The 21,989-nt window shown below is 38.9% G+C and overlaps 1 protein-coding gene across 8 annotated transcripts in view; it reads left to right on the forward strand.

The window, feature by feature from the left end:
• Positions 1 to 21,989, forward strand: part of kcnma1a (potassium large conductance calcium-activated channel, subfamily M, alpha member 1a) — a 149,413-nt gene that overhangs the window by 72,913 nt on the left and 54,511 nt on the right. For 7 of the 8 annotated variants that reach the window (XM_082557328.1, XM_082557329.1, XM_082557322.1 and 4 more), the window contains exons 4-8: positions 10,895 to 10,988; positions 11,556 to 11,667; positions 18,646 to 18,721; positions 20,129 to 20,204; positions 21,422 to 21,592. In XM_082557328.1, coding sequence (XP_082413454.1) covers positions 10,895 to 10,988; positions 11,556 to 11,667; positions 18,646 to 18,721; positions 20,129 to 20,204; positions 21,422 to 21,592 — 529 coding nt within the window. Of the gene's footprint in view, positions 1 to 10,894; positions 10,989 to 11,555; positions 11,668 to 17,655; positions 18,082 to 18,645; positions 18,722 to 20,128; positions 20,205 to 21,421; positions 21,593 to 21,989 lie in introns of those variants that run through there. The other variant, XM_082557327.1, reaches the window with a different exon arrangement.

Raw genomic sequence — 21,989 nt, forward strand, 5'->3', positions numbered from 1 at the left:
CAGGATTCTTTCTAATCAACGTTTTTGGAATTATTATTATGATTCATTTATTTGGACAAAAAAAGGGGGATTCAAGATACAGTTTTACAAGTAAAAATCCTTGCTGGATGATTAAAAAATAAAATAAAAAATAACAATCACAGGCACCTGGTTGGCATTCATCACATGATACTTGAAAGTGAAATGTGGTCTCAAAAGTCCTTTGGCAGCTGAGCCATGCTGTTACATAACACTCATGCAAAAATGATCATATTTGGAGACAATATGTGTAGCATATTGCATCACACATCCATATAACTGATATAACTGTGTAGTCTGCACACACATTGGTGTACATTCATCATGTACACCAGTTTCAACCCTTAATGTAAATTAAGGGATAAATTAATCAGGCACTAATCGGGTTAAACTAATCAGGTTAAACTAAACGTGGAAGTAACTCGTTGCATGATCTGTTGAAGTTAAAACTTAGCACAAGGACTGGTAATTTAAGTAAGTTTGAACAAGTTGTTGGCTGCTTATCTCCTGGGATTTTCCCGCACAACCATCTCTAGGGTTTGCAGAGAATTTTCCAAAAGGGGAAAATATCCACCGAGTGCCAGTTATCTGGGTGAAAATGTTGTCTGGTCCGATTTCTGCTGTGACATTCACATGTAGGATCTTAAAACAAAATGACAGCATCCGTCCATCCTGCCTGTATCAGTTCCTTGGCACACTTTGAACTCCTGAGTACCAATTGAGTAACGCTTGAAACCACAGCCTGCCTGAGTATTGTTGCTGTCCATATTTATTTCTTTATGACCACAGTGTTACCCAAGTTCTAGCGGAATAACATGCCAAGCTTAACCAATCTTAAAACTGGTTTCATGAACGTCACAGTGAGTTCACTGTACTCAAATAGCCTAAACCGTCACCAGATCTCAAACCAACAGAGCACCTTTAGGATGTAGCGGAACAGGAAATGTGCAGCCAACAAATCTGCAGCAACTGTGTGATGATATGATGTCAAACCAAAATCTCTAAGAAATGTTTCCAGGATCATGTTGAATCTGTGCCACAGAGAATTAGGGCAGTTCTGAAGGCTAATGGGGGTCCAATCCCCTATTAGTAAATTATAAATAATAAAGTGACTGGTAGGTGTAAGGTTTGGATACTACACTCAATTATACTTATCACATAGTAATAAAGTATAGGTTATACTCAGTGTGCTTAATGTCTGAACACCAAACTTATAGGGTTAAAAAAGAATGTATAGCTGTAGCTTTCTTTAGACTATTTCACCTTTGAATGTCATAATGCAAACTTTAAGTGTATTTCTTTGTGACTCAACTTCTGAGAGGCACTGACCTGATGTCTCTATGCTCGCACTAACCTGAGGCTTTCTCCACCCTTACTGTCGTCATTAGCTCAAGCTTGTCATTTATCACGTGTGTACTTCCACTCAGGGAGGGGGGCTACTAATCAACCCCAAGGAGCTCCACTTGACGCTTTAGCATTTCACATCGTAAATAGGACCAGCCTTGTGTTATGGCCATACTTTCACTACAGCAGCTGAAGCCTCTTGCGTGCTCTGCGCCATTTGTTACATGTCAGCTGACCACATCCTAATTCTTTGTCAACTGTCTTCTAAGAAAGACATCTTTGTCTCGGCACCAATCTGCTCTAACATCTAATTGCAAACAATATCTGAAAGTTGCAGCTGCTGACCTCAAAATAATCCAAGGCGTGTATCGTGCTGGCCATTGTGCAAATTACACGTTGCATCTACGCTACCTGTCACTTGCACCTGTCGCAAGCTTTACATTTTACTCCCCGTTTTTGGCTATGATTAGCCCACGCAGTCCAACAAGCTTCTACACAAGGGCACAGTTGTGGACACACATTCTTTCTCTCATTATCACCCTTTGTTTTATGTTACACACGCATGTATGTCGGATATAAAAAAATAAATTCATACATTGCAATGGTGACACTCGCATTCTTCTCCTCCAAATGCTTGCGTTTAAAAAAGCTCCCCAGATATGACCTTCTCTCCCACCAGCATCCCTGCCACTAAATGTTAATGACTGAGAAATCAATGAGCGCAGATTTATAGGTCACTCTTTTAATGGCAGCAATTACTCCAGACTCATGGACTATTCAGGCTCAGTGCCTTGCTTTCCCAATCTGCTATTTTGGCCATGGGATGAACTGAACATCCTTCTGAAATTGTCTGTGAAAAAGGCAACAGTAATGGGAAGGATTATGGTTCGTTCCCTGTGGTGATGGCAAAAAGAGACATGCGGTGGAGTAAGTGCATGTGGGTTGGACCTCGTGAGGCTGGAGCTGCACGATGGGCTTTTATATCTACTTCAGTGATGTAGGGAAACCCCGTGAGGCCACATAAGGGTAAAACACTGAAGAAAATGTAGCGTTCTGGAGGCCCAGGTCAGTCTCCTAGGAGCCGTGTTGCTTCTACCTTTCGGCAAATGGGACTTTTCCTAGCAGGAGTTATGCTGGCCAGTATTCTCCACAGATAAAAAAAACAGCAAAGTCTTCTGTGGAAGCAGGTAGACAGAGTTCAAAGCTGGGAATTGGTAATTGGATGCCCTTCCAGTTGAACAAATATATTACTTGTCACTGACTTGGAAACCATGTTGTTGTTGTTAAGCAGATTGCTTCTTATGATTTTTTCCCCCCGAATGAATGGTAATGTAACTTTAATGAAAAAGATTGTCCATCTGTTTATTTTCTCAAACTGCTTGTTTACCACAGTGCACATAATAATGGATGATAAGGCAATGCCTTTTCTCTTCCTCTGCGGCAGACTTCACTTGCCAAACTGATGCTATTTTGGGGATGTTTTCAATGGGAGAATACTGCGTCCTCTCCCGCCCACATCTGAATCTGTTTTAATACCTTGGCCCATCCCTTGTTCTTCATCCCTTTTTTTCCCTCCCCTTCCTCTGTGCTCCCATGAAACAAAGAGGAATGTAGGACAAAGTCTCTGCAGGCTGCTCTTAAAGGGATGCCCTTGTTCCTGCTCCACTTCTGTTTCTATTCTCTCCTCTCTCGATCCCTCCATGTCACACATGCATGCTTCTGCATGCGCATGCTTGCACAGGCACGTTAATGTGAAGAGGTGCCCGTCTGTATAAGCATACAGACTCAATTTTGCCTCAAAGAGGCTTGAAAAGCAGCATCTGGTGCCCGTAACTCTATCATTGGTGTGTGATCGCAAAGAAGCAGTGCCTGATTATTCATTAATAGGGTAAGGTGAGAAATATGGCTGAGCACTGAGACAAGCACAGGAGACTGTCACAATGAAGGGTAGCCTATTAAAGGACGTTGGGTGTTTGCAACACCTGATTGTTGTGTCTGGGTGGAATAGCTTTGTTTCTGTATGGATCAGCGAGGACTGTGTAACTATGAGTATGATTAAGTCATAGTTAACACCATTCCCAAGTGGATTCAGACTTAATCCACAACTTGCAGGGTAAAAAGAAAAATGACTCCCATCAAGATGCTATTTTCATCAATTTACCAAAATCTCTCCCACTTGAGACAAAAATAGCATTTCAATATTTTTATCCAAACTCTTAGGGGGATTTTCTCTTGCCCGATAACTGAGCGATTATCAACACTTGAATGAAAAGGAAAAACTATGAGAAATGATTAAATGTCAACAACATTTTTGTGAATGTTGTGGAACGTAACAGCACTGTTTGGTCACAATGGAGCCTCTCTCCTACACTGCTAAAATTAGGCTATTTAATTGCCTTTGTCATCTGCGTGTGGCCTAAGAAAGAGTCTGAAAAATATTCCTGGTTCACTTTCGATTAAGCTATAGATGTGACAATATAGCATAACAGTCCTAAAGCATTATTATAATGACAGTTACCTTGTGAATCCCGTGCATGCACTGCATCATGGTCAAGGTCTAATGAAAGAAATGACTGGACACATGATTAGCCAGGTCACTTGAAACTTTGTCAGTTTGATTGTTAACCCTCTCCAGGCAGACGTTGCTGATTTGCAACAGTTAGAAACTAACAACCTGATTACCCCACATACATATTTTATGAGTTTTATTTACTCAGAAGTACCACTGCAGGACTTGGTTGTGCATTAGCAACAAAAAACTTAATTTGAGCTTAAGAGGCTTAAAGTTACCATGGAAACCTGCTGTTACAAATGGTTACATCTTGCCATGTTGATGCTAATAAACAAAGATGTTCTTTTTTCTTCTCCTGATGTTCTATAAGTGGGCGCGATTTTAGACACAGCATGGGAGATACCCCAGAAGACAAAAATGATTACTCTATATCGGAAATTGGTCCTCATCTAGAAAAAACTTAAAACAAACTGGTACAAAATTACACATACCATGAATTGCTCTCAACAGTTCCCATGACTATTGATCGTGAGCTTCTCCCAGTTGACCTTTGGTGACACCCAAGGTATTCTATAGTCTATAGTCTATTACAGGGCTAACATGGAGAGACAAGAAATTGGAAAAATTGTAATCTTACCTTTTCAGACCATTAAAACTCTCTGAACACACAAAGTAAGTTTTCTATCACTTACTGTGAATGATCTGAAACTGAATTAAACTATGATAGAATTAAAATAATAGTTTTTCTCTCTAATGGATAAACTATTTTAAAGGAATCTTACTTCTGAGTTTTAGGAGAAATGTCTTTTTGATAAGAATATTGCAATAAATATTATATATGTGTTATATAATAAACTCAGTGAAATAATTCCCTGACAATTCTTGATAACCATGTGACAAATTAATTTTTTAAATATTAATTTTCATTTTTTTTGTGATATTTGCTATATCTGGCACTTTTCTTAATACAATTTATTGCTCCAAAATGTTTTGTGCAATTTATATAGCCCTTTCAGGGGGAAAGAAAATCACACTGGTGATGTAGAAGCCTCAAAAACGTGCAAAATCTCGTGCATTAAAATTGACTAGGCATTAAGGAGTTAATATTGTGTCCTTAAAGAAGGTTATTTTACATGAATAGGTGATAATGCCCTGATTAAATGACCTGAAATGAGACCAAATAGGAGTAGGACTCAGCACAGCCGACTTAATTGCTTGACGACTTTCATCAGTGAGCTGATAAAGACTTACACTTTCTGAATAACCACAGTTTATTATCTCTTAATTAGTTTGTGTTCAAAAGCAGAGTTGCTTGTTTCATGTATTTTAGCTTTTGTGGCTTTGCAGTATATTAAAAATGCACTCACCTGTTGATTTTCTTTTTCTTTTTGCTGCTTGCATTATATGAAATTGTGCTTTCTTTTAAAGGTGAGCTATTTTCATTCATAGGCAGCTTGAGACTAAAATAAAGTCTTAATACAGGATACGCCTGCAGCAGGAGGCAAGTCATTTGCACTCACATTACAAAATTGAGTTGTCTATTTTTAGCTTCCCTGGAGGGATTTTTATTTGTCCGTTGCCCTTGTCGTTGCTAAAGTATTTCTTATTTTAGTAATGGTGCCTTGACCTAAATCAATCAGAGTACCAACCTGGCCTTCTTTCAGCTTCACAGACCCCTCCCTGCTGTGCCGCTTCCATGTGCTGTCCTCTGGAGAAATGCTGCACCTAAGCTATTAGACGTTTGGGTATTATCCCCGACACATCCGTATTTTTCAGCCCGAGCACATTTATTAACACCTGATGACTTTTAAAAAATGAGACTCAGAAAATGCAATAATCTAAAACAAAGAGTGCGACATTTCTCGTCTATGAAGAGTGACTCAGATTTGGTGTGTGTTGCACGGTGATTGTAAGCATTAGTCATGTCAGCAGTAGCGTGTTGTTGTTGTTTCCTCAGGGAGAAATCTTGCTGTTGCTCCTGCAGCTAGCCAAGGTCATGTGCAGGCTAACGAATGACTGGGTCCTGCTGACGGACTGAAGGTGTTCGGGACTATTTTTAGATCATCATCATCAACATACTCTGTTGCCCTTGAGACGCAAATGACTTTTTGCCTGTCTGGCCCATGTTGCGGTGGGTTAGGTGGGGATCAGAGGATTTTGATGCTTCTACTTTTAATATCCTGCGAGATTTTGCCCCTAATTGTTATTCTGCGTGTGTCTGCGTGTGTATACATGTGCATATCTAGTCCTAGTTTAGGTAATAAGCACAGTGGGGTTGGAGACGAAGAGTTTTTCCGCTGTCACTTTTACATCTTCGGCTCTTCTCCCTCTTATGTCACAACCTTTCTTCTCTCCTTGTCTAATCTCTACATGTCTTGCTGCTGTCTTTCTTTCTCTCCCACCACCCCTGCTCCCTCCTCTTGCTCCGTCTCTCTCTCGTCTCCTCTTCCTGTCAGGCACGATGGTGTAACCCCAGGCTGTGGCAGAGCTTAAGGAGTAATAAGACCTGTGGTGGGCAGATCTATTTTCTGCAGGACACTGGCAGCATGTGGCCAGGAATCCCTTGTGATTGCAGAGTGTGAAATGACATTGAAAGCAGGAATCTGGATTTTGTCTTGTCTTACACACTCTTTGTGTGGGAAGGTGACACAGATAGTGGGGTTCAATAACAGAAGCGCCCATCCTATTGCTGGGCAATGCATAACAGAATTAAAAGGCTTATCATCTTTTTGAATAGTTGTTCAGGTCAATAATGAGTGAATTCATGGGCAACCCACTTTTATCCCATGACAAATTGATAACATGTGACGTTGACGAAGGCATATGCAGTGGCACCTGGACATGGCTGCAGAATTCTCAAGTATGAACCCATTTTTAAGGGATTTTGAATTGAATTTTGTCAGGCCACAGTTGTTGCTAATTATTTGCTTTTGTCCTTAACATTTAACTTTAAGGCTTCATTAACTATTTCATGACTACTTTTGAGCTGTGTGACTAAAACACTCATCCAAGAAGTCACTTGGATGAGTGACGAAACGTTTCTCCCACAAAACGCTACGTCCAGATGAACAGAATCAACTTTTGGAGATGTAGAATAGAAGAATAGATAGAATAGAATAATCCTTTAATTGTCTCACAAGGGGAAATTTGGTTGTAACAGCAGCCAGAAAGACACATATACAACAAACGGTAAACAGGACACAGAACAGAAACATACACAATTTTTCTTACATATTTACATTAAGGACAATGGTTACTATAAACAGAGTACTGTACAGTTATTAAAATTAAATAAAATTAACTACAGATAAGAGGCAAACCAGGTTGTAGTGCAAATCGGTTGATTAAATTATTGCAGTTACAGCGCAGATGTAAACATCTGTTTGTTGGGAGCAGTTCTGATTGTATGTGTGACTAAAAGTGTTAACGTGACAGTAATGTCAACTTTTAAAGTTTACATGTTGTCTCCAGGCTTTCATTGGTTTCCTTCTGTCACAGGAAGAAACTTGCTGGGTTAATTTTTCTTGATCAAGGCACAGTAACTTGGAGCTTGTTCTCAGGTGTCGCCCACTGCTCTCTTACTTAGGATTATATGCTATGAATGAATTTTGCCTTAGGTTATCCTTTATAAATCCCCTAACTTAAAAATGCCATGTCTGAAGAAATTTTTGTTGAGTTGCAAGGGGTCAGTTTGAGGAGGGGTGTCTCAGAGTTCACTCATCAGAATCAGTAAATGGTAAATGGAGACTTATATAGCGTTTTTCTGCCCTCATGGAGCACTCAAAGCACTTTATACGACATGCCACATTCACCCATTCACACCAGCACTTTTTTCTATGCTTTTCAGTGCTTTTTAGCTAACATTCACATGCATTCATCCTCCGATGGATGCATCTGAGAGCAACTTGGGGTTAGTATCTTACCCAAGGATACTTGGCATACAGACTAGGGGAGCCAGAGATCGAACCGCTAAACTTTTGATCAGTAGTTGACCTGCTCTATACCTCCTGAGCTACACCCAGTAGGAATATAATGACCTGGCATCTGTTTCTGTGCCAAGGACCTACTGAGTTCCTTAAATCCAAGTTTAGCAGGAGTAAACTGAATAGTAATGCCATATTTTTCTCACAAAATCTGTCTTGTGTAAATTCTTGTTTTCTATGGTTGGCGGATAGACAAAAAATTGTAATACAAATGAATTGCTTGTTTATGTATAATACATACTGTGCTAAATTCTTGGGTCAGCCGTAATTTCTTTCCATTTCCTTTCATACTTTCTTGTAATTTTTAACATGGTCTCCATGCTTTGTTACTAGTAGCCAGTCGCAAAAACACATAATATATTCCCATCCCTTTACTTGAATGTATAAAGAAAACACAGTTTGAAAGGCGTACAATAGTATTTTGGTACAAGTAAGATGATTTCTAAAGAGCTATTAGCTCAGCTATCTCACTATTGTGCTCAGTGTGCGGTTACAACAAAACTGAGGAAACTGGAAAAGTGGAAGACAAAATATCGGGCCTAAAAAAAAAAACTAAAAAAACATTAAGATTTCATCCAGTGGTGTTGACAAAATGCATGTAATTATGAATGCAGACAGCATCCAATTCATTTTTCAGCATGACAATGATCCCAAACACACTGCCAATCCAGTAAAAGCATAGTTGGAGAGAAAAACACAAAATTGAACACTGTCAGTCATGGATTGGCCTCCCTAGAGTCTGGACCCCAACATTATTGAGGCAGTGTGGGATCATCTTGACAGAAAGCAGAACAAAAGGCAGCAGACAGTCATAAAAGAGATATTTGCATGTATATTTGCACGTTTAAATAAATAACATTTTTCTAGCAGAATTCTGGAACAAATATTTCTACTTAACATCGTCTGAATATTAAACCTGGCCTCACAATATAAAACAGTCTCTCTGGCCTTTTAGCTTCTAAATGTTCCACTTAGTTTGTCAAGTAGTTCCTGCTTTGTGTATCTTTCTGTGAGGCTCAGGTACTGTAGTGCACAGTCAGCTTTTTTTTTTTTTTTTTGGCTGGGAACTGCTTTCTGCTGCATTTAGTGCAGCTTTAGATTAAATTAAAGGAATACATTATTTGAAAAAATGTTGCTTTAATGTTAGCAGACAAAACATAACAATTTGTACGCGTGTGATGGCACTCAACTCTATGACTGCAGTACATCGAATCCATTTATTAGCACACCTGTATTAGGAGTGTGGCTTCATTGTTATTTGTGCTTTTAAAAATGTCCACAAAAGAACAGCCAAGGTTGGCAAATCTAATGCAGGGAGAAGGTGGAAAAAACAGTGGACTTGAAAAAAGTCACCTGTCTGTTCTTGTTTTTCTTCCTTTGTAGTTCACATTGCCGTAATATGCAGTTTAAAATTCAGCCGCTCTATAATTGGACTGTACCCATGTTGTACTGATGAAATCATCTCACTGTGTCTTCCCCCTACTTTAGTTAATGATGAGCTTTGCTTTCCAATGATGATTATAAAATGACTAAACACGAGCTCTCTGTGTAACCATTGTGTTGTTTTTCTAAAGCGAATAGACGGCAGATTCAGTGAACCACACGAGCCCTGCTGCTGCTGCCATGCTTTCTCTGTATTGTCAAGAGTCAGTCACATGACTTTAGTGGTTATTCAGAATTAGGCCAGAGCTGGGCCCAAGGGAAAACTCCACAGTGACCGCTCCAAATGGTGTCTTCAGTATGCACCATCTGCATGTGTATAAATGTGTGCTTATGATCATATGTGCTTTGTTAAGACACTGACTTGCGCTTAGGTCTGCAAACATTAGCTAAGGTTGAACTTCTAAATCATTGTGTGAGTTTCACTGTGTAGATGTTAGAAGATTTGCGGATGAATATTTTGGATGCCAAATACTTATTATTTACTTATTATCTGTGAGCTGCTTCAATTTGATCTGATATCGCGTAGAGATACTTCTGGTGGTCCATTACTTTAGCTCTAAGGATTAGATTTTTAAACAGTTGCTGCATAAATTAGACTAATCCATATCATCCTAGCTCTCAGCATCAGTGTCTAAAAGATCGCATCAGTCTTTAGGATATGCCCAACAAGGCCACGTATTAGAAGTTGGATCATCCTCTTCGAGCAATCTTCCTTCTCTACTTAGTCAGCCATTATAAAAAAAGCATCATGTGATCAAGGGTCTGATGTTAACTGGAAGATGATTAAGTTTCACTAATCATTTCCTTTGGGGGTCTCATTATGTGGTAAACTCCATTCTGATTCATACACTGCATCCCCATGGGCCCCCTACATACACATGTAGACTTAAACATTTAACTTGACTTTGAACTGTGTGCTGTGGTAATAGCCCAGTGTGTCTTCCCTCACCGCTCTATACATTCCCAAAATGTCGCCTGTAGTCAGCCACACAGTGGGATTTCCTCATTACTCAAGAGCAAAATACTATAGGCCCATGACCAAGTGAAGAATGGGGTGGGCACAGAGCCTGTTATTGCTTTTGTTGCGAGCACCAACTCGCTAATGGTTAATCATCACGCGGTAAATAAGAAAATGGATCATATGACAGACCAGACAGTTAATAACTCATTTTTCATCATCTGCCTTTTTGAAGAGTATCACCAGCCCAGTGATTGCAGTCTCCACACATTCTCTTCAAATGAGGGACTATCTTTTGGAAGATTTGTGTGTGACAGACGAGGAATAATTTATGCGTGTTGAAAGTACTGTCACATCAAAGCAAACTCCACTTTCAGTATATTTTTGGCCGTTTCATCTAGATGCGATTGACTCTACAGCTAAGCTAGAGCCATAAGTCTTTCATCTTGCTCTATGACCCGCCCCTCCCACTCACTCCTCGGACTCAGTCGACGTAAAACACCATCATTGCATTGAGCTCAGTATTACGGGAGATTTCAGTTTTATTACAGTGGTTATAACTCCATATTTTGATCAAATTATTTCACATTTACTGACTGATAATTGCTGTTAACTGATAATTCTCTCTGTCTCTAGTCCTATAGAATCCTGCCAGAACTTCTACAAAGATTTCACGTTACAGATTGATATGGCCTTCAACGTATTCTTCCTTCTTTACTTTGGCCTGCGGGTAAGCTGGTGCATGCACACACCCATTTTTTACATGCATCTGCTGTGCAATGAATGTACTACAAAATACAGCCATATAGCTGTTGTTTTATCTTCAAAAAGGCTCTTTAATGCATCTGACTTCATTCATTTACTGCTTTTTATTGATTTTATTTTTATGATGGCATAAAAAACAGTTACTTTGAGACACAGTAATCTTTTGGACATGCATGTGCAGACTTTTACCTTAGTCACCCATTACTCAAACAGCGTACCTTTAGTTTAAGCTGACATTGCTGTAACGATGTTCCCAGCATGGCTGTCATGCAAGAGCAGAATTCCGATGGTGCAAATGCTATCCGGATGCTTGACATCCTGAATGAATGAAAAAAACAAACAAACTCATAAGCTGCTTACACCAACAACCATTACTGCATGACTCAGCAAGTAGGGTGAAGCTTTTGTCATTGTGTATAATAAGTCAGCATTGTCAAAAGAAGACACAGCAGTTTGAAGAGCGGGCTGTGGCAAAGTCAGGATGTTTTGTGCAAAATTAACCTTCAGTTGTCACCTTTTTTCTTTTTGACAGTTTATAGCAGCCAATGACAAGCTGTGGTTCTGGCTGGAGGTCAACTCAGTGGTTGACTTCTTCACTGTTCCTCCTGTGTTCGTCTCTGTCTACTTAAACAGAAGCTGGCTTGGTAAGTTTCCATATCCATAAACTTAAACTTATAGCTCTCACTCTATCGACCCTATTGCTTTTCCTTTCCGCTTATTTTTAATAATTTTCATCCTCACATTTGTGTCTTTCTATTCCTTTTTGCCCTCTGTCATTGAATGCCACCCTTCCTTTTTATCTCCTCCTATCACTCCCACCGTCTCCCCATCACTGGGAGCAAATCTCGGAGGCTCTCTTGCTTGCGGCTACAGTCAATGTTCCCTCGTCATTGAAAGTGACAGGGCTGGGTTCCTCTGATGTTTCAGGGAACACAGACACAGCAGAGTGGATCAACTAATGGGAGTGAAAGTGACTCAGAGTAGGGCTGTGGCTCGGTGACTCTCCATGTTTGTGCTTCACATTCATTAGTACTTGGTCCGTCGAGGCGTTGCACCTGGGGTACCTCACAGTGCTGTACCATCTATTAGACTCATTCACATCCATGCGAACAAAAAAATGCACATGTAAAAGCATGTGATATCCCCATACACACTTATACACACTCTCGCATGAGCAGACTGGAAAATACCCTAACCTGCATTACATAACGACCTATTTTTTCCCCACCGTGTTTAGATGATGTGACCTAAATTACATTGCAGTTCTTTGTAGGTGTGTTCTTTTTTGGATGCTCTGCCTCTCTGCTTTTAAAAACCTCAAAAAAGAAGCTCGTTCGTGCCGACACTATTCCAGCGTTGGTCTTATTGTATCACTGGAATACAAAAATTGCTGAGCGACAATGTTAATGCAGTAGTCACACTAATAATGACATTTAGCCTTCCTTCAAATTGCCATTTTTGTCGAGTTTGTCTCCAACACTCTTTATCAGTAACAGTAGGAGTGCTCAAATATTACAATTAATTAAATGTGACCGTTTCAGGGTGCTCTTGGTGTTCACTGCTACATTTTTAAGGATTTCACTGAGTTTTAAAAGAGTAGAGCAATCGATATTGCCATTGGCAAGGTTTTTTTAAATTTGAGAAGAAACACGAGGAATCACTCGATAATGCTGGTTTTCCTCAGGTTTTTTTTTTATATGCCCGCCAGAATCACTGACTCTGTGAAGTAATGTGAGGCTGTGAATGTTTGATCTCTGAGTTGATGAAGGTTTCTTAAGAAGCGCAGAGTGGTTCGCGAATTTCACACGGAACAAGCTGTGTAATGAATTAGACGTGGCCAAGCCAAGTAGTCTGGTTTCATGATGCAAGGTGTCCTCATCTCCTCCCCAGAAGACTGTTGGCGTTAGGCCCTTGATGAGGATGATGAAAGATTGTGAAATAGTGGTCTGGCTGCTGGCTGATGTTCTGTAATGATTATTAAATATCCTGCATGTAGACCTGATGCAGGAAAGAACAACACCTTAACATATAATCCAGCTTCACTGTGAGCTGTTATCCTTAAACAAAATGTGCCTATAATGTTTTTTTTATTTAGAGATGCCCTAGATTCCAGGGCTCTTCATTATTTTTAAATGGGGAGACTCAGTGCGTTTCAGTTTCACAGTGGTGACACGAGAGGTGGCATCTCCACCTCATAAAAACGAAGACATTTTTTATTTTAGTGCTGGACTTGTCTAACAGCAGCACAGTAAAAGAACAGAAAACCCTCTGTCATGCGTTGGGATGGGTTTATTTTTACCGGGCGTTGTGTTTAATAGCAACATAAAGTGCTGCGAAGCCCATGTTATAAAATTAACAGAGCGTCGATCTGCAGTAGGATGTGATGGTCGATTTTAGAATACCAATCATGTGCTGAAAGTGTCTTCATATTCAGGTCGAGAACCTGAGAATAGCAGTCATTATTAACTGCTTATATCCTGTATTAATAAGGGAGTTAATATGGAACTCTGTGGTGGGAGGAAAATAAGCACAATTAAACGGTATCAGTCAGAACCTGATCTGCTTTCTGATGGTGACCTTTGCAATTCACTGTTAAATAAATGAAATTGCCCGTTTTGCTTTAGCTGTGTATGTGGTTGTTCACTTCCATCAGACAGCTTAACAGGGCCAAAACGAGCTAATGCACAACTGCTGTTACTTTCATTTAGTTAAGTGTCCATACTGTTCCTTAACGCAGGCTTTGTTAGAAGCCATGGTGGCTGTTAAGAGTGCGTATTGTGCTCTTCAATCCCCTTGGATTGGTTCATCTTCACTTCAATTAGCTGGTAGGGAATACACACCACACACCAGCCAGCATAATATATCACAATTATACTACCTCTCGTTTCAGTCCTGGAGAAGACCAGTGGAAATTCAGTGGAGGTGTGCCCAGTTAATAAAAAGCCCACTAATAAGGGCTCTGCCCTGTGCTCTGTGGTAGAGTATTCACCCACTTTGCACACAAGGCAGTGCCTGTATACGCTGTGCACATTTTAAGTCATGTTCTCTTTGGCTTTGCAAATTGGACATTGATTAAGGGGAGGAGAATGATGTGAGGCTAATGTAAGAGTGCATGTAGAGTTCTTCCTTGGAAAAAGGAATTAATCTCCTTTAACTACTTGAACTTAACATTTCTCCCAAGAGTCCTGACAGTGTGGGATTTGCCGTTTGAAAGATGCTCATAGATCTTGTGGCTACTGAGCCTTAGCTTTCACACTCTGTAAGTTAACTCCATGCCTTTCCACCACAGCCATTACAGAGGACTACCTTCCCAGTTTTAAATATTTAAGGAATAAAACAATTTTTAAAGACAAATGGCATCATGAAAATACCTAAAGACAACTGCAAAGTCTATTTTATTTCTATTTCATTGTATTTGATTAAAGTGTGCTGTTTTTGGATAGCCAGTAAGAAATGGTGTCAATCTAATGTTATTGAAGCTTCACTGGCCTGAAGAATGTGCAGTAGTTTGTAGCCTTCAGACGTGCCTATATTCTGACATGCTACTGCCTCCTAGTGGTGGGTTAGTTTGTTGGTTTCCTGCTGAAAGAGGCTTACAGCACCTGATATGGGCATGATCGCTTTATATGGCCCTTCAGCCCATGGTAGGGAAGGGAAACTGTTTCGAGGGAAGTTTAAGCCTCTTTGGTATAGCCAGGCTTCTCGCGTGTTGCAGTTTGAACTTTTTTTTTTGTATGTATTGATAAATATGGACTGTTTATCCTCCATGAATGAGCAGGAAGAGTCAGTGCTGTGTACACTTGCTGAGGATCTGTGTGTTTAGATTAGCGTAGCATCATATAATCTAATCCTGGCTTGGTTTACTGTCAGTGTTATCCCAGATGAACTGCTCCAGCCTGCCGATTGATAAAAAGCCCCAGAAAGCTGCCCGTCCAGGACATGTGACACAGAGTCAGTGCTTGGGCTTGCAAAGCCTCAATTAAGTAAGAGCGGGCACAGAACAGAAAACCTTTTTTTTTGAATGAGCATCTGGCAAGCTGACACATGTGTGCAAGAGGCTTTAGCATGTGCGGGAAAGAGATTTTCTCATACATGAACACAGCAAGAGAATTTCATTGAGGTTTCTTTTTTGGTTTGTTTTTAACATGATTTTTACATAATACACATTTTTTTTTATAGAAAAGAAATTATTGTGTGTTATAATTGTTGTAGACCTTTGTGGGGCTGTTTTTCTTGCTCTCACTCAGTGTAGGTGAAGTCTCAGATGTGATAGCGTGAACAGATATTTCTCCACAAAGTCTCACAAAGTGTTAAACGCAAGACAAAATACCACACGCACAGATGTACAGCATAACACAAACACAGATGCTTCACACTAATTGAGAAAAATGTGTTCTGCAGCCACCTGCATCGCAGCATCACTGTGTGTTTGGTGGCATGTCTGATATTTGCAATCTGAACGCCAAATTTGCGAAGTATTTGTTGATGTTGTCACATCAGTTTTATGTCAAAAAGCTGGCTGCTATGTTTTGTGTTGTAAGTGCAACACAGCATTTCTGTGTTTGCCAGTCGAACAAATATACAGTTTCAGTTTGTGGAGCGTAGTCATTTGTTTTTATGTACAATTTTGTTTGTTATTGTTAAACAGGTGTGAATCACTGCATCCAAAGCCAATGCGAAAAGGCAAAACACAGTGAGGTCAGTTAGGATTACATGTGTGCAGTATGAATTACGATCCACACCATCAGTTGGATTTTTTTTTATATACTAAAGTAAAATTAGAATACTACTTAAGTAGGCTAGCAATGATATAAACAAAACATATTTAAAGTAGTTGAAGTAAAACTTTCAAGAATCATCTGTATAAATGATATCATAGTATAATACTTATGAATTTATTGATTCATACATTTAATGTTGCAGCTGTTGTTGACCTGTTGTTACACCATATATGGCTAGATTTCTTGATATATCAGCGAAATAATACACATCTAAAGCTTTAAAATAAATAAACTACAATAATTGCATCCATCATGTAGTGGAGTAAAAACAGGAAGCAGCATAACACCAAGGGGAGTATTACATTTTTTCAATAGGATATCAGCGTCTATGAAAACATGATTTGTGGTCATTAAAAAATATGAAATTTAAACTTATGTTGCTAATTTATTTTCCTTAATTAATATTAAGTTTAATATTGTACATTTGTTCAACTGTTTTATTATTCATTGACATTATTTATAGATGGTCGTTGTTACAACTAAAGAAAACTAAAAATAAACTAAAAAGCATTATTTATATATACATGTATCTGTGTTGCCGCACGACATGACAGGGTGAGGCAGAGCCATCATGGACAGGAGAAACGCAATTTTGTTTGATATAATCGTTCAGCTGCTTATCACAAACATCTAATCAGCCACACGACATGACAGTAACTCGGTGCATTTAGACATGGTCAAGAAAACCTGCTAGTAGCAACTGATCATCATTTAAACACCACAGTCTATCTGAGTATTGTTGGTGAACATGGCCATTCCTTTATGACCACGGTGTACCCATCTTTTGCTTATCTGCTTCCAGCAGAATAACGCACCATGTCACAAAGGTTTCTTGAACACAGCAGTGAGTTCACTGTACTCAAATAGCCTCTGCAGTCACCAGATCTCAGTCTAATAGACCACCTTTGGGATTTAGTGGAAATAAAGATGTGTATCTTGTGCAGATGACTGTAAATTCAACTGTGTGATGCTATCATGTTTGTATGGCTCAAAAAGGAATATTTTCCAGCACCTTGCTAAATTTGTGCCAAGAGGCATTAAGGCAGTTATGAAGAGAAAAGCGAGTCCAACTCAGTACTAGCACAGAGTACTTTACAAAGGAGCTGGTGAGTGTACTTATAATTTGTTGTTGTTGTTTGGGTTTAAAAAAACAAACAAACAGGTTTTTGCAAAAGTACAATATCAGATTTCTCTTTCAGATTTCAGTCCCATTCTGGGCCATAAACATGAGAAAAACACAGCTTCAGTTGCCATAGATACAAAGTGATTACTGAGGGTCATGACAATATAATCTGGATTTTATGTCGTCTTGTTGCTTCCAGCTCCAGAGGGAGTCTTTCCTTTGATTCTGCTAAAATACCTGGAGCTGGAGGATTCATTTGTGTCTGTTTAAAAAAAAAAAAAAAAAAAAAAAAAGTTTCAGGAATTTATGCCCTAAATACATGTTTACATGGAAGTGTAGATTCCTTATCTGTAGTCCTAATCTGACAGAGATGGGTTTTGTTTTTGTTTTTTTACTTTTTTTTTTTTTTTACTGTCAGACAGAGTTGTTTGAAATTTCATTGTGAAAACAGGTCTCTCATTTTATGTACGGATTATTGTTTTTGTTCTGCTTTATTTTCATCTCTGTTAATCCCTGGCATGGTTCAGACTTTTTTGAAAGGTTTGACACAGCTGTGTTGATGGAGACGTGGCTTTATAGGGGTTAGTAGTAAATCACTAAAAGGGGCAGGAGAAAGGTAAATCTGTCTGGGTTGTGGGGATTAAAGGCACTGTAACAAAAAATGAGGAAAAAAAAACAATTATATTAGAGCTGACATTTTGCTCACAGAGACACTCTCTGATGCGACTGACATGGAAAACCTATACAACTGCAGCTGAATGCACGGAGACCAATGATTTAACACCAACAGAAGCAACATTGTCCTATCAAGGAAGCCTTTCTTTTTAAAGCCTTTTCTTTGGTTATTTTACTAGGAATACTTAAAGACCCTAAATATTTGAGGATTACAGACTTCTTGACCTGAAGTCAAGTCCCAAGTACTGGATTTGGTCCAGAAACAATGATTCCTCCTAAACTGCTTGTGTACCGTCGTACACACAGTGATGTAAATTTGCAAACCCTCCAAGAGACATGGAGGCGAAAGAAGTCTTGTGGCGATCTTTTTCAGAATGGATACAGGGTGAGGCAGGGCCATCATGGACAGGAGAAAAAGGGAAGCCAGACAGGACTTTACTATTCTGTTTGGTCCTGTTTACACATTCTCTCCAACTGGGGTAAGAGCCTTAGGTTAAGTGTAATACGTGAGATTGCTTCATCAGAATCATTGATGTGCCTGTGACAACCTTATATTTGTGGGGTCTGATTGTATAATTTCAGTAGGAATTTTTATCACTGACATAAATCCATGTATGCTTGTTCTATGGGATTGGACCTGTTATATAAAAAGACAATGAGACAGTTGCCACTTTGCTCTATAATCCATGAGGGACCTGCTCTTTGCACTGACACTCACGGCTTAAAATGTTCCTTCTAACTTGGTTGACACCATAATTATTCAGAAAATGTGCTATTTATTTATTTATTTATTGATGTATTATTTTTGTTTTGTTTTCTTGTATGTTATAAGCTACATTTGATGATTTGGATGATGTTGCTCTGTACTGTGCCTAAATGCTGTGGTAACATGTGGGCTGCATCACTAGCTGATCTGCCAACATGCAGAACCTCATGTTGTTTGAACTCAGGACAATGTCTGCACAGGTGTTGTCTCTACATTTCCCTCCTGTCAGTGCATGTTACATGTTGATACGTTTCTCTGTTCTTCTCTGTTCACGCAGGTTTAAGATTCCTGAGAGCACTAAGATTGATACAGTTCTCAGAGATTTTGCAATTCTTAAATATCTTGAAAACAAGGTAAGAAAAGTGTTTTCTTTTTTTCATTTACAAAACACACACATACCCTGACAACAGAATTTTTAGTATTAAGACCAACCTATCACCTAGAGTCTTAAATAAATATGCTTTGGTTATCAGGACATAATACAAATCATCTGGTCCTTATCAGTTCTTAAAATTTAGTAAATATCTTCTCAGATAAACAACAAGTCATATATTATGTATAACATAATAATATAGCCATACCATAGTTCACACAAATTAGGCCAAAATACAGAAGCGGTGTATAAACAATTAGGTAAATACTTCGATATATATATATATTAAGAAGGTAAGTGGTGACCAGTTGCCGCTAATCAAATGTACTTGATTAACTCATTAACTTAATCATCAGCAAGTGTGAGGACCTCTATAAAGGCACATATTTTGGCAGTTTGCTGGTCTGGAGCATTCGATGCCAAGACATCAGCAATGATCTTAAAGAAGTAATCCAGTATTCTACGGGGGATGAAGGTCATTCACAGCTAGACTTTCAAGACAGTTGGCAATCATCCCAGGAGTGAACATCTCAGCAAAAAATTAAAAAAATAAATAAAAAAGCTACACCTCAGACTCTACAGCCTGCTAAATGTTGAGGTTCATGTCAGTGCAACTGACTGAACAAGAGTGGCTTGTTTTGGGCAGAAAGCAAGATGGACATGTTTGGGCATAATGCACAGTGCCACATTTGAAAACCAAACATCAGCTGTCAGCACAGTGGAGGAGAGCTGATGCTTCGGGCTTGTGTTGCAGGGACAGGACCCGGGCACCTCGCAATCATCGAGTGGCACATTAAGCAATCTGTATACTCAAGTATTCTGGAGTATAATGTGAGGCCACCTATCCAGCATATAAAACTTGGCCCAAACTGGCTTATGCAACAGGCCGGTGATCCCAGAGCACAGAGGCAAACATGCAACAGAATGGCTGAAAAAGAAACAAATTCCCCAAACCTCAATGAACTGAAGCAATATTTAAAGAAGAGTGGGCCAAAATTTCTGCACAGTGATGTTTGTGAAATAAATGACGACACAGTGTAATATAAGTGTTCTTCATCTGAGGTTGCATTGACCTAATTTTAAAACCTGGTGGGGATTAAATGATTGTTTTTATTATGTTAAACCTTGAACTGAAAGATTGGGGACTTTCTTTTTACCATGAGTGTGTGATGAACACTGTGGTTGATTTGGAGTAAACAAAAGGAAACAATAGATAATAGGGAACAAAATTCTGACATTTTTATTCAACCTGATTTCCTTTCAACTATTGTAAGATGTAAAAAAAAAAAAAAAACTTTGTTATATATATGAATAAAACAAATCTCTTTTTTTCTGTCACTGGTCTCGCCGCCTTAAATGAGTTTTATTTTTTTTTCACTCTGTGCAGCAATTCCATCAAGCTGGTGAACCTGTGTTCCATCTTCATAAGCACATGGCTCACAGCTGCTGGATTCATACATTTGGTAAGTGGACAGATGTGACGGCCAGTGGCATCCAGAGTTAAATGTTCCAGAAAGAATGATACTGTAGTGAACTAACTGTAACTACCTCACTGACACAAGTGTGACACCTAGCACTTTCAGTGAGTCTGATAGTATGAATAAAGAGCCTAAATTAATGGTATTTGCTAGTAAAAAATTAAATTTCTCCAAGTTTAAAACATTGCTGTGATGTCATATGTGGATAGGGCACTATCTGCTGTGCCACTAAAACTTAGGAGGCAGCATAATTAAAGACATTTTAGTGACTTTAACTTTAATGTACATAAAATATATCAGGGATATTAAAGCCAAGCCCTATCTGTGTAAATATCTTGTGTTTATTCTGTAGGGCAAATTTTAACTAACTGTCACAAAGCAAATAACCAGCATGTTATGTGTGTGAATCATCAGTATTTTCTGAAAGATCAGCTCAGATTTTTATATTAAATTTATGCCTGGAATTTCCATGTGATCTGTATTCAGATTTATTATTTAGACCTGTTATTGAAATCTACTCTTGTTATCTCGGCTAAACTCTCACATGAATCCCATCTGAATGGAGAAATTGGTGACACGTGTCACATTCCAGGACAAGTGAAGCGTTCCTCTTTTCTTTTTTGCACTTCGTGTAGTTATTATCAGGCTTACTTCCAGTGGCGGGAAAAAGTAGTTGTGTTGAACAAAGCAGATTTTTTTCATGTGATCACGCTGCATGACTTGCTTTTATTCCTGCCTGAGATCATTTCTACTAAATTAGATTTCTGCATATATGTCATTTTAATACTGATCACATGTAGGATGCGTGTAAATTGTAAATAGGGTTTTTAACCCTTGGAACTTTCCTGTGAACCAAAATTAGGGATGTGGTATTTAATATTACAAACACATAAAATGGAGCATAAAACTGCCTCCTCCTTCACCTTCCCTTTATTCTGATCAAAGTGTTGGTTTCAGTTAAGCCAGATGCTTTTAAAGTGAAAATCCGTACTCGTGAGGTATTAAATGATTTTACCACTAGATGGTAGTCAAGGCTCACTAAATCAAGACGATGTCACAAAGTGAGATGAATGCTGGCACACTTGCAGCTGGATTTAATCAAATCTCAGGAAACTGTTTCTTTTTAGAAAAACTCTGTTTACAAATTGGTTGTGCGAATTGTATCTAATGATCCTTCTGCATCACTCCCTTGTCAATTTTAGGTGGAAAACTCAGGGGATCCTTGGGAAAACTTCCAAAATTCCCAGTCACTATCATATTGGGAATGTGTCTACTTGCTGATGGTGACTATGTCTACAGTGGGCTACGGGGATGTCTATGCAAGAACCACCTTGGGGCGCCTCTTTATGGTCTTCTTCATCCTTGGCGGTTTGGTAAAATCAGACTTTTTATTCTCCCTATATCCCATTTTCCCTATAAATTCCTGCCTGCCCCCATCAATAAACTGTTTAGAACTGTTTAAAATGTCTAAAAATAAAATAAATAAAATGTGATGTTAATATTTAGAATGATCTATACTGTATAACATGTTAGTGTAGTGTTTTTATATTGTTAGAACTATATTGCCTAGACAGTACATGCTATATCTTTGTCACAGTGTAGTTGTATCCTCCTGTTTAGCCTACTGTATCTTGTCTCCTGGAGTCACAGATCATTGTGCTCCTTTGTCTTCTTCCCCCTATGTGTCCTCCCTATATTTGTTTGATTAGATTATAAGCTTTTGTCTGATGATGTTGTTATTCTCTTAAAAGCAGTTGCGGTTTCAGGACA

The sequence above is a fragment of the Aulonocara stuartgranti genome, assembly GCF_965226115.1.
Source record: "Aulonocara stuartgranti genome assembly, chromosome: 13".
Classification (NCBI taxonomy): Eukaryota; Metazoa; Chordata; class Actinopteri; order Cichliformes; family Cichlidae; genus Aulonocara; species Aulonocara stuartgranti.